This window comes from Procambarus clarkii, chromosome 74 (genome assembly GCF_040958095.1).
Source record: "Procambarus clarkii isolate CNS0578487 chromosome 74, FALCON_Pclarkii_2.0, whole genome shotgun sequence".
Lineage (NCBI taxonomy): Eukaryota > Metazoa > Arthropoda > Malacostraca > Decapoda > Cambaridae > Procambarus > Procambarus clarkii.
This window is the reverse complement of record NC_091223.1, coordinates 15,347,088-15,361,645: the sequence shown is the minus strand read 5'-3', so window position 1 is coordinate 15,361,645 and position 14,558 is coordinate 15,347,088. Positions and strand designations below refer to the sequence as shown.

At 47.6% G+C, this 14,558-nt stretch overlaps 2 protein-coding genes across 2 annotated transcripts in view; one reads left to right on the top strand and one right to left on the bottom strand.

Moving 5' to 3' along the window:
- Window positions 1-5,850: 5,850 nt before the first annotated feature.
- On the bottom strand, window positions 5,851-6,327 carry LOC138356836 (putative surface-exposed virulence protein BigA). The gene has a single exon (XM_069313176.1). The coding sequence runs from the start codon at window positions 6,325-6,327 to the stop codon at window positions 5,851-5,853; it is 477 nt and encodes a 158-aa protein (XP_069169277.1).
- Window positions 6,328-6,358: 31 nt separating this feature from the next.
- The window catches only part of LOC123767469 (aggrecan core protein-like), a 31,276-nt gene continuing 23,076 nt past the window's right edge, over window positions 6,359-14,558 (top strand). The window contains exons 1-5 of the mRNA XM_069313175.1: window positions 6,359-6,473; window positions 6,983-7,056; window positions 7,513-7,717; window positions 8,005-8,294; window positions 10,770-13,163. Coding sequence (XP_069169276.1) covers window positions 6,359-6,473; window positions 6,983-7,056; window positions 7,513-7,717; window positions 8,005-8,294; window positions 10,770-13,163 — 3,078 coding nt within the window. The remainder of the gene's footprint in view (window positions 6,474-6,982; window positions 7,057-7,512; window positions 7,718-8,004; window positions 8,295-10,769; window positions 13,164-14,558) is intronic.

Below are 14,558 nucleotides of genomic sequence, written 5' to 3'. Positions count from 1 at the left end.
TTCCATCCTCCTCAATGCTGTTCCTGATTCATGTGAACGACCTGCCCGAGGGGAAGGAACTCGTACATGTCAATGGTTGCAGACGAAGCAAAGGTGATGAGGACCGTGCAAACAGATGAAGATTGCAGGAAGTTACAGGAGGATCTTGTCAAACTCCAGTTGTGGTCAAACAAATGGCTGATAGAATTCAATCCCGACAAGTGTAAGGTAATGAGGATGGGAAAGGTGGAGAGAGAGGAGGAGACGAGAAGGCGTCTGCACCACAAGGGGAAGGCAGCTACAGGCATCAGAAAGAGAGAAGGATCTGGGAGTGAATATAATGCCCACAATAACACCAGAGACACACATAAACAGGATAACATCAGCATATGTGACGCTGGCAAATATAAAAACATAGTTTTGAAACCTGAATCTGGGTTATCTTGAGGTTATCTTGAGATGATTTCGGGGCTTTAGTGTCCCCGCGGCCCGGTCCTCGACCAGGCCTCCACCCCCCAGGAAGGAGCCCGTGACAGCTGACTAACACCCAGGTATCTGTTTTACTGCTAGGTAACAGGGGCATAGGGTGATAGAAACTCTACCCATTGTTTCTCGCCGGCGCCTGGGATCGAACCCGGGACCACAGGATCACAAGTCCAGCGTGCTGTCCGCTCGGCCGACCGGGTTCCTTTAAGGCATGTTGCCCGAACCACACACTAGAAAGTGAAGGGACGACGACGTTTCGGTCCGTCCTGGACCATTCTCAAGTCGATTGTGGCAATCTACATTGTTTAGACCAGTACTGGAATACCCATCACCAGCATGCTCGAATATTCACCTTGTGAAGCACAAACTCACAATATAATAATACAAAGATTTTTAACAAGATTGGTGCCAGAGCTAAGAGGGTTAAGCTACAAAGACCGGCTAATGAAATTAACTCTCACAAACCCAAGAGGATAGAAAGAACAGAGAGGATATGATCACAACATACAAGATACCAAGGGAAATAGACAACATGGACCAGGATAGCCTATACAAACTGAGAGAAAGCAGAACAATAGGACACAGGTGGAAGCTGGAAACGCAGATGAGCCGAAGGGACTTAAGAAAGTACTTGTACCCTGTAAGGGTAGTTAACAAGTGGAATACTCTAAAGTAGGATATTGTGAAGGTCCATTTACAACTTTCTGGCCCGATTCGACAGAGAATTTGAAAGACAGACAGAGTAGTTAACTTGTAATGCAACAGGTATAAGGCTAGTGGGGGGGGGGGGGCATATTAGATGACTTCACGTCCTCATAGACAATGATAGTTAAGTATACCTCCTCCTCCCCCTCCTCCCCCTCCTCCCCCTCTTCCCCCCTCCTCCCTCTTCTACCCCTCTTCCTCCTCCTCCTCCTCCTTCTCCCCTTTTCCTCCTCCTACTTCTTCTCCCCTCTTCCTCCTCCTCCTCCTCCTCTCCATTGCACGCCACGAGCCGTGCAACAAGGTAGACTATCATGTATCCCGGTATACTTCTCATCAATCCCGATGGAAGGTAGGTGTACTCATCACGCCCGCCCACCCACCCATCCCGCCCACCCACCCATCCCGCCCATCCCACCCACGCCGCCCACTCATCACGCCCACACCGCCCTCCCCCCTTACACGCTAACACGCCACTTCCGATGCAACAATGATGATGCCCCTTGTTGTAGCGGAATAATATTATGCGTATCACGAGGCTAATATTTTATCATGATGAGAGAAGCATAGGCAAGAGGGAGGGGGTGAGGGGGGGGTGATAGGGAGAGGGGAGGGTGATAGGAAGGGGGGGGGGGTGGTGAGGGGGGAGGGTGATAGGGAGGGGGGAGAATGATACGGAGGGTGATAGGGAGGGGGGTGGGGAGAGGGGGGGGTGAGGTGTTTTTTAGGGAGGGGTGTTGTAAGGGGATGATTGGGGGGTGATGCAGGGTTAGGGGGGGGTGGGGTAAAGGTATAAGGGAAGGGTAAGTGGTGAAAGAAGCGGATGGAATAGGGTAGGGTGTAAGGGTGTAAGGGAGAGTTGAAAGAGGGGGTGAAAGGGGAAATAAGGTGGGAAGGAGGAGAGGGTTGGGGAGAATTGGAGGAAGATGTGGTAAAAGAAAGGGAGAGAGAGAGTGAGAGAGAGAGAGAGAGAGAGAGAGAGAGAGAGAGAGAGAGAGAGAGAGAGAGAGAGAGAGAGAGAGAGAGAGAGAGAGAGACAGACAGACAGACAGACAGACAGACAGACAGACAGAGACAGACAGACAGACAGAGACAGACAGACAGACAGACAGACAGACAGACAGACAGACAGACAGACAGAAAGAGAGAGAGAGAGAGAGACACAGAGAGAGACAGAGAGAGAGAGAGAGAGAGAGAGAGAGAGAGAGAGACAGAGAGACAGAGAGAGACAGAGACAGAGAGAGGTTAAGGGGGTGTCGTACATAAGGTAAACAGGTTGAAGAGTGCCAGTGAGCGCCGTGTCTGACCAATAACACACTTGGACGACTGTGTAAACAAACACCATTCTGAAGATGAAGACATTTGCACGAACAAGAAAACCTTTGTAATGCAAGACATGAAATTTAAGAAAAGAAAAAGGAAAACAACTATAGCAATAAATCTAGTCTTACAAGCAGTCTAGTATTGCAATAAGACTGGTCTTGAAACAAGTCTAGTATTGCAATAAGACTGGTCTTGAAACAAGTCTAGTATTGCAATAAGACTGGTCTTGAAACAAGTCTAGTATTGCAATAAGACTGGTCTTGAAACAAGTCTAGTATTGCAATAAGACTGGTCTTGCAACGAGGCTGGTCTCACTGCAAGAGTGAAATACACAAAGTAGAAAAGCTCATTACCCTAAAGAACAGGAGTAGAGACATGATAACAACGTGCAAGATACTAAGGGAAATCTTGACGCCTTCTTTTGATAATTACTTCTAAGGGAAACCGTCACTGCACATACTTATGCTCACAGGTATTCACTATCACTACACCTGCTGATATAGCTCTATAGCTATGAGCTATAGAGCTATATCAAATCAAGATAACCAAATCAAGATAACCCACCACCAAATCACCTCAAGATATCCCCCAAGAAGCTACGGAGGGTAATTATCAGGAGAACGTGCTAAACCACTATGACTATAACTTGAAACCCCTATAGCGCTTGGGATATTGGGGAATCGAACGACGACTCTCCAAGAATTTGTACATTTTAAACTCCGTGTTCAGCAAAAAATGTCGAAACTCATTGCTTTAAACTACCACCAAATTGAGAGTTGGGCGTTTGGGCATGAGACTCAATCCTGGAAGCACATCTCACGACTCAGCAAGCTGCAAGATCGCTGCTGTACCGACGAGGCCACAGCATCACCCTGAGGAGGACAGCAGCGTGGGTAAAGCTGTAAGATGGGGCTGTAAGATGGGGCTGTAAGATGGGGCTGTAAGATGGGGCTGTAAGATGGGGGACAAGATGCTGTCTGGGAGCCGGATAAACAAGATGAAAAACACATCTCCGCGCGATGCTTCCCCAGCATCTTCACGAACAACAGTGATAGAAGCATCACTCAGACTCCGGTCGACGATCACGATAACATGGCAACACACAACCATAAGATAGCAGTGACTGGGACTTCCAATCGCGATAACATGGTAAAACACAGCCATATGATAGCAGAGACTGGGACTCGCGATAACATGGCAACACACAGCCATAAGATAACAGTGACTAGGACTTGCGATAGCGATAACATGGGAACACACAGTAATAAGATAGCAGAGACCAGGACTCGCAATCGCGATAACATGGCAACACACAGTAATAAGATAGCAGAAACTAGTACCCCCGATTGCGATAACATGACAAAACACAGCCATAAACTTCTGTCTCTGTTCTAATTTCTTCTAGAGCCCTAAACGAGGGTGATTGCGAGAGGGCAAACTACCATCTGTCTAAATCCACGAAATCGAATGAGGGTTAATTGAATCGTGTCTGGGGCCGAGTCTTGAAGCAAGGAGGAGGAGGAGGCCCGGTTTCCTTGGCAGACAGGGTCGGTGCAAGGGGGGGTTAGGGGGGGTCAAACCGGGTTACTTCCTCCTAAACTCGAACTTACGGCCACTTGAAGCACTTTTTTGGACCCACACACACTTTCCTCTTCTTTGTTTTCCGTTTTTTCTTCCAGTTTTTCCTCTGTGCTGGTCTTCGTGACGTCACTTTTGGCTTGGAGTCTGGTGATGGTCCCGTTTTCTTTCTCGTCGTTCTTGGGGCCTTGAGCTTGCACGCGGGTGGACTCTCTTAGATGTGCTCTCCTTGATGTACTCGTCTAGATGTACTCTCCTTGATGTACTTGTGTAGATGTACTCTCTCTGATGTACTCGTTTAGATGTACTCGTGTAGATGTACTCGTCTAGATGTACTCTCCCTGATGTACTCGTCTAGATGTACTCGTCTACATGTACTCTCCCTGATGTACTCATCTAGTGCGAGTACATCAAGATTGGATTCTCCAACAATCCAATCCAGGAGAATCCAGGATTGAGTCTCATACCCAAACGCCCAACTCTCAAATTGCTGGTAGTTTAAAACAATGAGTTTCCACATTTTTCTTAACACACAATTAAAAATGTACAAATTATGATATGATTATGATGTAGCACGAGTTATGATGAGTCCGTAAAGGGCTCACCATAACCATTATACGGCCATTATACGGCTATAAGGGCCGTATAATGTGACAATACTTGGCATATTGGATTTATACCATTAGGTAGGTCAGGTACATACAAATACAAATATGTATATAATGAGGGTTAGAAGGCTGAAGAGTAAGGTTGAGAGAGACTCAATATATACATATATTGAGTCTCTAATTCACCTTCATTCAAGCACTAGGGCATGGTGCTTGACAGGGAGCCGGTCGGCCGAGCGGACAGCACACTGGACTTGTGATCCTGTGGTCCCGGGTTCGATCCCAGGCGCCGGCGAGAAACAATGGGCAGAGTTTCTTTCACCCTATGCCCCTATTACCTAGCAGTAAAATAGGTACCTGGGTGTTAGTCAGCTGTAATGGGCTGCTTCCTGGGGGTAGAGGCCTGGTCGAGGACCGGGCCGCGGGGACACTAAAGCCCCGAAATCATCTCAAGATAACCTCAAGATGGTAGTAAGTTTCTCCATATTTGTATTTGTTGATTGATAGCTAAATATAATTTTTACAACGCTTGCAGGCGAGGAGTCACAATAACGTGGCTAAAGTATGTTGACCAGACCACACACACTAGAAGGTGAAGGGACGACGACGTTTCGGTCCGTCCTGGACCATTCTCAAGTCGAAACGTCGTCGTCCCGTCACCTTCTAGTGTGTGGTCTGGTTAATTTACAACGCTTTCTTTCATCGTGAATACTATAATAATAATGCATTTGCTATATAGCCTTAATAGCTTAGCATTTAACCTTGAAAATGACCTGAAAGAACATGGGTGTCCCATCCCATATCTTCCTTGTTCATGAGTTCTGTTGTTCTGATTTGTTCATCCCTTTATTTTTATCCTGTTCTTTCGATCTTTATTTTCTCCAACAGCGGGCTGCATTTCTTCTCTCATCTTGAGATGATTTCGGGGCTTTAGTGTCCCCGCGGCCCAGTCCTCGACCAGGTCATACTTACTGTTCTACTTTCTCCTGTTCTTCCTCTTCTAGATTTATCATCCATGTTCTCCCTATCTTGATTTTCTTGCTTCTCTCTTCCTGTGTTCCGTCATTGCTTTCTTGTTTCCACATTCTTATCTGATTTAAGCTTCATTTATTGGATTAGGCGAAATGGCTGTTAGGAGTCGCTTTACCGGATACATGCCGCTGTTTCCTGCCCACTATCGTGGATACATGCCGCTGTTTCCTGCCCCACTATCGTGGATACATGCCGCTGTATCTTCTCCACTATCGTGGATACATGCCGCTGTTTCTTCCCCACTATCCTGGATACATGTCGCTGTTTCTTCCCCACTATCGTGGATACATGCCGCTGTTTCCTGCCCACTATCCTGGATACATGTCGCTGTTTCTCCCCCACCATCGTGGATATATGCAGCTGTATCTCCCCCACCATCCTGGATACATGTCGCTGTATCTCCCCCACCATCCTGGATACATGTCGCTGTATCTCCCCCACCATCCTGGATACTTGTCACTGTGTCTCCCCCACTATCGTGGATACATGTCGCTGTTTCTTCGCCACCATCCTGGATACATGTCGCTGTTTCTTCCCCACCATCGTGGATACATATCGCTGTATCTTCCCCACCATCCTGGATACATGTCGCTGTATCTTCCCACCATCGTGGATACATGTCGCCGTTTCCTCCTCTCCATCCTGGATACATGCCGCTGTTTCCTGCCCACTATCCTGGATACATGCCGCTGTTTCCTGCCCACTATCCTGGATACATGCCGCTGTTTCCTGCCCACCACCTTGGACACATACAGCTTAAGAAGCGTTAGCGTCACGTTGGGTCTCTGAATAATCCACTCTGGAACGATAGGATAATGGATAAGTAACCCGGAATTCTATATTTAATCCACCGGGAGGGATTCACCGGAACCTCCCGGCCCAAGTCACTCCCTTTTGCCCCGAAATGATTTTGTTCCCACTGATGTATCACGCCAGTATCATGTGTGTGATCTGAAGGACTGTCCTGTCCTCTACACGTAGCACCAAGAACAGGATCGACTCCCCCAAGTCTTAGTAAGGGGGTTAAGACACCACCTTGGAAACACAAACCAAAACTGTCTCAATTTTCCGCTTGTAACAACTTGTAATAAAGTTGTTACATCTTGGCTTAACGTGTTTATGACGTATTAGAACGTTGTTACAACTTGTTATATTGGTTGTTATAACTGGTTAGGAGGTGGTCATACTTGTTCGAACGTTGTACCAACGTCGTAGTTTCAGTGTGTGTTTGGCGGGTAGGAATTGGGTTTAATAGGAATGTTTTTTTTTTGCAGGGTCTTCCAGGTACCTCCAGACAGGTAAGTCCTTGAGGCCACATAGTTCCCGCCAACTGTACGATGCCAAGAAGGTTAGTGCCTTTGCTCACCTCTGGAACACCGATATTCAACTTAAATCTCAGAGATAGTGTAAATAGGAGACCAAAGTCCGTAGAGTTTCACGTGTGGCTAACCAGCCTTTGCAAGATGGAGATTTATTTCTAATATCACTGCTACGTTATTTGTTCTTGTGTTTTTTATATTATTCTCGTAAAACATCGACAGTTTGTCAGTGCAGACTACTGATCACATGCCTCTGTATGAGTAACCATCCTGTGTTATGGGAATTTTTAGCATTACGTAGCTAGTTCTTGACACACTCTGTACTCCCTTTCATATAATCTAAGTTAGCACAAATACATATTTACATAAATATGTTAAAAGAAAAAATCTACATGAAGGGTTTAGAGTCCCATGAAGCTGGACCTCTCATAAATATAACCCATCATTAGCACACAATCATTGCAGCCAAATGAGCGTTTAACAAGGATGAAGTTGAATTAGACCTAAGTATCCCCATCTCTGTTGTCAAGACTGTATTGTTCCAAACACTCGGGTCTAATATAAAAGAAATTACTGACTCCCAAAGGCCTGAAAGCATTAATATAAAAAGCTACAGTTTGTTTAGATTTGAAGCCTATGAATATGGACAGCACGAACCAGACTGTGCGACACAGTGGTTGCCAGGATCAGGTTGGGTTACCGTTACCTGTGACACGTGGCTACAGGTCACTCCTTACATCTTCAAAGACAAATTTACAGTGCTTTAGCAAGAGCTTATATTCTCTTGGGGTGAGGTGGTACAGGACGTGATTGAGATGAACAAGAGGATGATACATAATGGATAATAATAGGTCATTATTAAGAACCTATGTTCTTGCTTCTACTGTCTTTGTGTTGGTTCGGGGTCTTGAAGTGGGTAGAATGTAATTATGTGTTAACTGGCTGTTGATTGCTGGTCTGGACTTTTCGATGTGTAGCCTTCATCCTGGAAGTTGGACCTCTGGAAGCTGGCCTCCTGGAAGCTGGACTCCTGGAAGCTGGCCTCCTGGAAGCTGGACCTCTGGGAGCTGGCCTCCAGGAAGCTGACCTCCTGGAAGCTGGACCCCTGGAAGCTGGCCTCCAAGAAGCTGAACCTCTGGAAACTGGCCTCCTGGAAGCTGGCCCCCTGGAAGCTGGACTCCAGGAAGCTGGCCCCCTGGAAGCTGGCCTCCTAGAAGCTAGCCTCCTGGAAGCTGGACCCCTGGAAGCTGGACCCCTGGAAATCCAAGTCTAGAATATTATCAAATGTCCATGGGACTCGCCCCCTGGAAATTTATGCTGTGCGGCTGCAGGAGGTTATGTGGATCCTTTAAGTTTGACCGTACTTATGTATATCTTGTGCTTCTTGTAGCTCTGTATTTGTGCTATGTATGTATTTCTTATACTTCTGTATTAGCCAACCTGTCTTCAATTGAGCGTAGTTGGCAGATGGTTGTAGTTTGTCAATCGGGTGTCTATGCCAAATGGGTGTACTTGTCTCTTGGTTGTAGTTTGTCAATCGGGTGTATCTGTTTGTTGTGTGTTGTGACCGCAAGAGCCGCTGACTCTTAACTGCCGATGACCGCAAGAGCCGCTGACTCTTAAGAGCCAGTGACCGCAAGAGCCGCTGACTTTAACAGCCAATGACCGCAAGAGCTGCTGACTCTAACAGCCAATGACCGCAAGAGCTGCTGACTCTAACAGCCAATGACCGCAAGAGCTGCTGACTCTAACAGCCAATGACCGCAAGAGCTGCTGACTCTAAAAGCCGATGACCGCAAGAGCTGCTGACTCTAACAGCCAATGACCGCAAGAGCTACTGACTCTTAACAGCCAATGACCGCAAGAGCTGCTGACTCTTAACAGCCAATGACCGCAAGAGCTGCTGACAAGCCGCTGTGCCAATAATTGTTCAGCTTTTAGCTTGGTGACGCTGCCTGTTGCCTGTTTATTTGTTTTGTTTGTGTTCTCACTCTTGTTTTTTTCTCTTGTATTTGTTGATTGTTGTGGCAGTAAAGTTGTGTGTGTGTGTGTGTGTGTGTGTGTGTGTGTGTGTGTGTGTGTGTGTGTGTGTGTGTGTGTGTGTGTGTGTGTGTGTGTGTGTGTGTATGTTCATACATGCACCAGTGTATGTTTTTACTATTTGTATTTATTATTTGGGCCAGCAGAATCGAGCTTTTAGCTCTTGGACCCCGCCTTTGTAACCAGTCTATTTTTCCTGTATTATATCTACTACGTATATTTCTAACCTACGCACATACACACACACACACACACACACACACACACACACACACACACACACACACACACACACACACACACACACACACACACACACACACACACACCAGACTAGTACCCGAGCGGAGAGGTATGAGCTACGAGGAGAGACTACGGGAATTAAACCTCACTTCGCTGGAAGACAGAAGAGTTAGGGGGGACATGATCACCACATTCAAGATTCTGAAGGGAATTGATAGGGTAGATAAAGACAGTCTATTTAACACAAGGGGCACACGCACAAGGGGACACAGGTGGAAACTGAGTGCCCAAATGAGCCACAGAGATATTAGAAAGAACTTTTTTAGTGTCAGAGTGGTTGACAAATGGAATGCATTAGGAAGTGATGTGGTGGAGGCTGACTCCATACACAGTTTCAAGTGTAGATCAAGTGTAGAGCCCGATAGGCTCAGGAATCTGTACACCTGTTGATTGACGGTTGAGAGGCGGGACCAAAGAGCCAGAGCTCAATCCCCGCAAACACAACTAGGGGAGTACAACTAGGTGAGTACACACACACACACACACACACACACACACACACACAGAAAGCAGCCCGTAACAGCTGTCTAACTCCGAGGTACCTATTTACTGCTAGGTGAATAGGGGCATCAGGGTGAAAGAAACTGCCAACTTGTTTCTGCCTCGGCCAGGAATTGAACCCGGGCCCTAAGGACTACGACCCCCGAGCGCTGTTTACTCGGCCGCGAGGCCCCGTGTGTGTGTGTGTGTATGTACTCACCTAGTTGTGCTTGCGGGGGTTGAGCTCTGGCTCTTTGGTCCCGCCTCTGTATCTGATTACCAGCGTGGCTGATCTCCGCAAGAATAGTGGTAGACCATCAGGGGTCAGCAAGAATAGTGGGAGACCATCAGGGGTCACCAAGAATATTGGTAGACCATCAGGGGTCACCAAGAATATTGGTAGACCATCAGGGGTCAGCAAGAATAGTGGGAGACCATCCAGGTCAGCAAGAATAGTGGAAGACCATCAGGGGTCACCAAGAATATTGGTAGACCATCAGGGGTCAACAAGAATAGTGGAAGACCATCAGGGGTCAGCAAGAATAGTGGAAGACCATCAGGGGTCACCAAGAATAGTGGTAGACCATCAGGGGTCAGCAAGAATAGTGGTAGACCATCAGGGGTCAGCAAGAATAGTGGAAGACCATCAGGGGTCACCAAGAATAGTGGTAGACCATCGGGGTCAACAAGAATAGTGGTAGACCATCAGGGGTCACCAAGAATAGTGAGAGACCATCAGGGGTCACCAAGATAAGTGGGAGACCATCAGGGGTCAGCAAGAATAGTGGAAGACCATCAGGGGTCACCAAGAATAGTGGGAGACCATCCAGGTCAGCAAGAATAGTGGGAGATCATCAGGGGTCAGCAAGAATAGTGGGAGACCATCAGATGTCAGCAAGAATAGTGGGAGACCATCCAGGTCAGCAAGAATAGTGGGAGACCATCAGGGGTCAGCAAGAATAGTGGAAGACCATCAGGGGTCAGCAAGAATAGTGGGAGACCATCAGGGGTCAGCAAGAATATTGGTAGACCATCAGGGGTCAGCAAGAATAGTGGTAGACCATCAGGGGTCAGCAATAATAGTGGAAGACCATCAGGGGTCACCAAGAATATTGGTAGACCATCAGGGGTCACCAAGAATAGTTTCAGACCATCAGGGATCACCAAGAACAGTGGAAGACCATCAGGGGTCACCAAGAATAGTGAGAGAACATCAGGGGTCAGCAAGAATAGTGAGAGACCATCAGGGGTCAGCAAGAATAGTGGAAGACCATCAGGGGTCACCAAGAACAGTGGAAGACCATCAGGGGTCACCAAGAATAGTGAGAGACCATCAGGGGTCACCAAGATAAGTGGGAGACCATCAGGGGTCAGCAAGAGTAGTGGAAGACCATCAGGGGTCACCAAGAATAGTGGAAGACCATCAGGGGTCACCAAGAATAGTGGAAGACCATCAGGGGTCAGCAAGAATAGTGGAAGACCATCAGGGGTCACCAAGAATAGTGAGAGACCATCAGGGGTCACCAAGAATAGTGAGAGACCATCAGGGGTCACCAAGAATAGTGAGAGACCATCAGGGGTCACCAAGAATAGTGAGAGACCATCAGGGGTCACCAAGAATAGTGAGAGACCATCAGGGGTCACCAAGAATAGTGAGAGACCATCAGGGGTCACCAAGAATAGTGAGAGACCATCAGGGGTCACCAAGAATAGTGAGAGACCATCAGGGGTCACCAAGAATAGTGAGAGACCATCAGGGGTCACCAAGAATAGTGAGAGACCATCAGGGGTCAGCAAGAATAGTGGAAGACCATCAGGGGTCACCAAGAATAGTGAGAGACCATCAGGGGTCACCAAGAATAGTGAGAGACCATCAGGGGTCACCAAGAATAGTGAGAGACCATCAGGGGTCACCAAGAATAGTGAGAGACCATCAGGGGTCACCAAGAATAGTGAGAGACCATCAGGGGTCACCAAGAATAGTGAGAGACCATCAGGGGTCACCAAGAATAGTGGAAGACCATCAGGGGTCACCAAGAATAGTGAGAGACCATCAGGGGTCACCAAGAATAGTGAGAGACCATCAGGGGTCACCAAGAATAGTGAGAGACCATCAGGGGTCACCAAGAATAGTGGGAGACCATCAGGGGTCACCAAGAATAGTGAGAGACCATCAGGGGTCACCAAGAATAGTGAGAGACCATCAGGGGTCACCAAGAATAGTGGAAGACCATCAGGGGTCACCAAGAATAGTGGGAGACCATCAGGGGTCACCAAGAATAGTGAGAGACCATCAGGGGTCACCAAGAATAGTGAGAGACCATCAGGGGTCACCAAGAATAGTGAGAGACCATCAGGGGTCACCAAGAATAGTGAGAGACCATCAGGGGTCAGCAAGAATAGTGGAAGACCATCAGGGGTCACCAAGAATAGTGGAAGACCATCAGGGGTCACCAAGAATAGTGGAAGACCATCAGGGGTCACCAAGAATAGTGGAAGACCATCAGGGGTCACCAAGAATAGTGAGAGACCATCAGGGGTCACCAAGAATAGTGGGAGACCATCAGGGGTCACCAAGAATAGTGGAAGACCATCAGGGGTCACCAAGAATATTGAGAGACCATCAGGGGTCACCAAGAATAGTGGTAGACCATCAGGGGTCAGCAAGAATAGTGGAAGACCATCAGGGGTCAGCAAGAATAGTGAGAGACCATCAGGGGTCACCAAGAATAGTGGGAGACCATCAGGGGTCAGCAAGAATAGTGGTAGACCATCAGGGGTCACCAAGAATAGTGGAAGACCATCAGGGGTCAGCAAGAATAGTGGGAGACCATCAGGGGTCACCAAGAATAGTGAGAGACCATCAGGGGTCACCAAGAATAGTGAGAGACCATCAGGGGTCACCAAGAATAGTGAGAGACCATCAGGGGTCACCAAGAATAGTGAGAGACCATCAGGGGTCACCAAGAACAGTGGAAGACCATCAGGGGTCACCAAGAATAGTGAGAGACCATCAGGGGTCACCAAGAATAGTGAGAGACCATCAGGGGTCAGCAAGAATAGTGAGAGACCATCAGGGGTCACCAAGAATAGTGAGAGACCATCAGGGGTCACCAAGAATAGTGGAAGACCATCAGGGGTCACCAAGAATAGTGAGAGACCATCAGGGGTCACCAAGAATAGTGAGAGACCATCAGGGGTCACCAAGAATAGTGAGAGACCATCAGGGGTCACCAAGAATAGTGGAGAACACACAAAATTTCCATCTGTTCTATTAAAGTTCTTTGAGCCGCCGCGACACTCAGCCGCCCAAGTAATGCAAAACAAATATAACAAAATGAATTCCTGGTTCCATTCCAAAGTGAACCGAGCAGCGGTGGTGGCGAGGTGGTGCTTTTCTCCCGTCCGAGTCCTCTTTTGCCTGGCGTTCGTTCGCTCGTCTCTTTGTTTCAGTGGTGTATGCAATCGCCTGAGCATCGCTCGAGTCACTTATAGTCTCGTCTCCGTGACCTGACCTTTTCTTCTCCAGGGGTAAGTGACCCTAGACGGTCCTATCTCTTCACCGGAGCCAATCCGACTCGATTCCGGACTGACCAGGAGAATTTAGACGAAATATTTTGCTAAACACTTGATATATATATATATCCTCTCTTGAAAACGTTCATAATTTACATACTGTCCCAATGACATTCGATATTGCAAATCCCGAAGCAAATTACATTTTGGGCGCACCAACTTCATCTGAATATGTCATATCCGTACAAGTTCGGGGCGCTCAACATTGGGCAACTTTGTCCACCGTTTAGTTCACAGCTTCGGGGGCGGCGCCCTCTTGAAGCTCCCCCCGCATCTTCAATTATCATAATTGATGCAATAAGACACATTTCTAGATCTGCCTCGATGCCCACAGTGGTGGGTACGTGGGGGCAGGTGTGGGCACGTGGGCACGTCACCCACGTAGAGAATGGCACGTGTAAGCCACTCTTTTCCCTCTCTCTCCCAACGTTCTGAAAACACATTGAATCAATTTGAAAAAGACAGCATAATAAGCAGCAATAAAATGCGGCGTTCCACAACCTCGGAGTGAGTCCTATTTCCATTTTATTCCGTATGATGGTCGCTTTATTTTCGATTCCATGAAAGTCTTCTGGCGGCGAGGCGCAGCTATACTGGCCGGGGGTATAGTGGTGTGTGTATATATAATGTTGTATGTGGAGCTTATGTGGTCTACTTGTATGCTTCGTGGGTTTGTATGATTATACATATCATGGTGTGTGTATTAATGTTTTTTGTGGGCGCTATTGTTGGGTTATGATATGTTCTTTGGGTGTGTGGTGGGAGAGTGTGGGAGAGTGGTGTGTTGGAGAGGGGATGTAGGAGGGGTTTGTGGAATGGGGTGATTGCGTGAGGGGTGTGTGTGTGTGCAAGAGGGTTGTATGGGAAAAGGGGGTGTAAGAGTGATGTGGAAGAGGGTGCGTGGAAGTGAGGGAAGGAGGGAGGGTGAGAGAGAGAGAATGCATGGGAGTGAGAGAGAGAGGGGTGTGAGAGAGAATGCATGGGAGTGTGTGTGTGTGGGAGAGTTGGGAAGCAATCAGAGTTTAGAAGCATGATTATGAACAGGAAAAGGTCTGTGGTTAGTGAGTTCCACACCATTCTACCACACCCACTACCACACCCTCCACCACACCACTATATCCTTCCCCACATC

Bases quoted from the DNA above. Each gene is read 5' to 3' on its own strand.
- LOC138356836 (XM_069313176.1), bottom strand. From the start codon at position 6,327: ATGTATCCACGATGGTGGGAAGATACAGCGACATGTATCCAGGATGGT.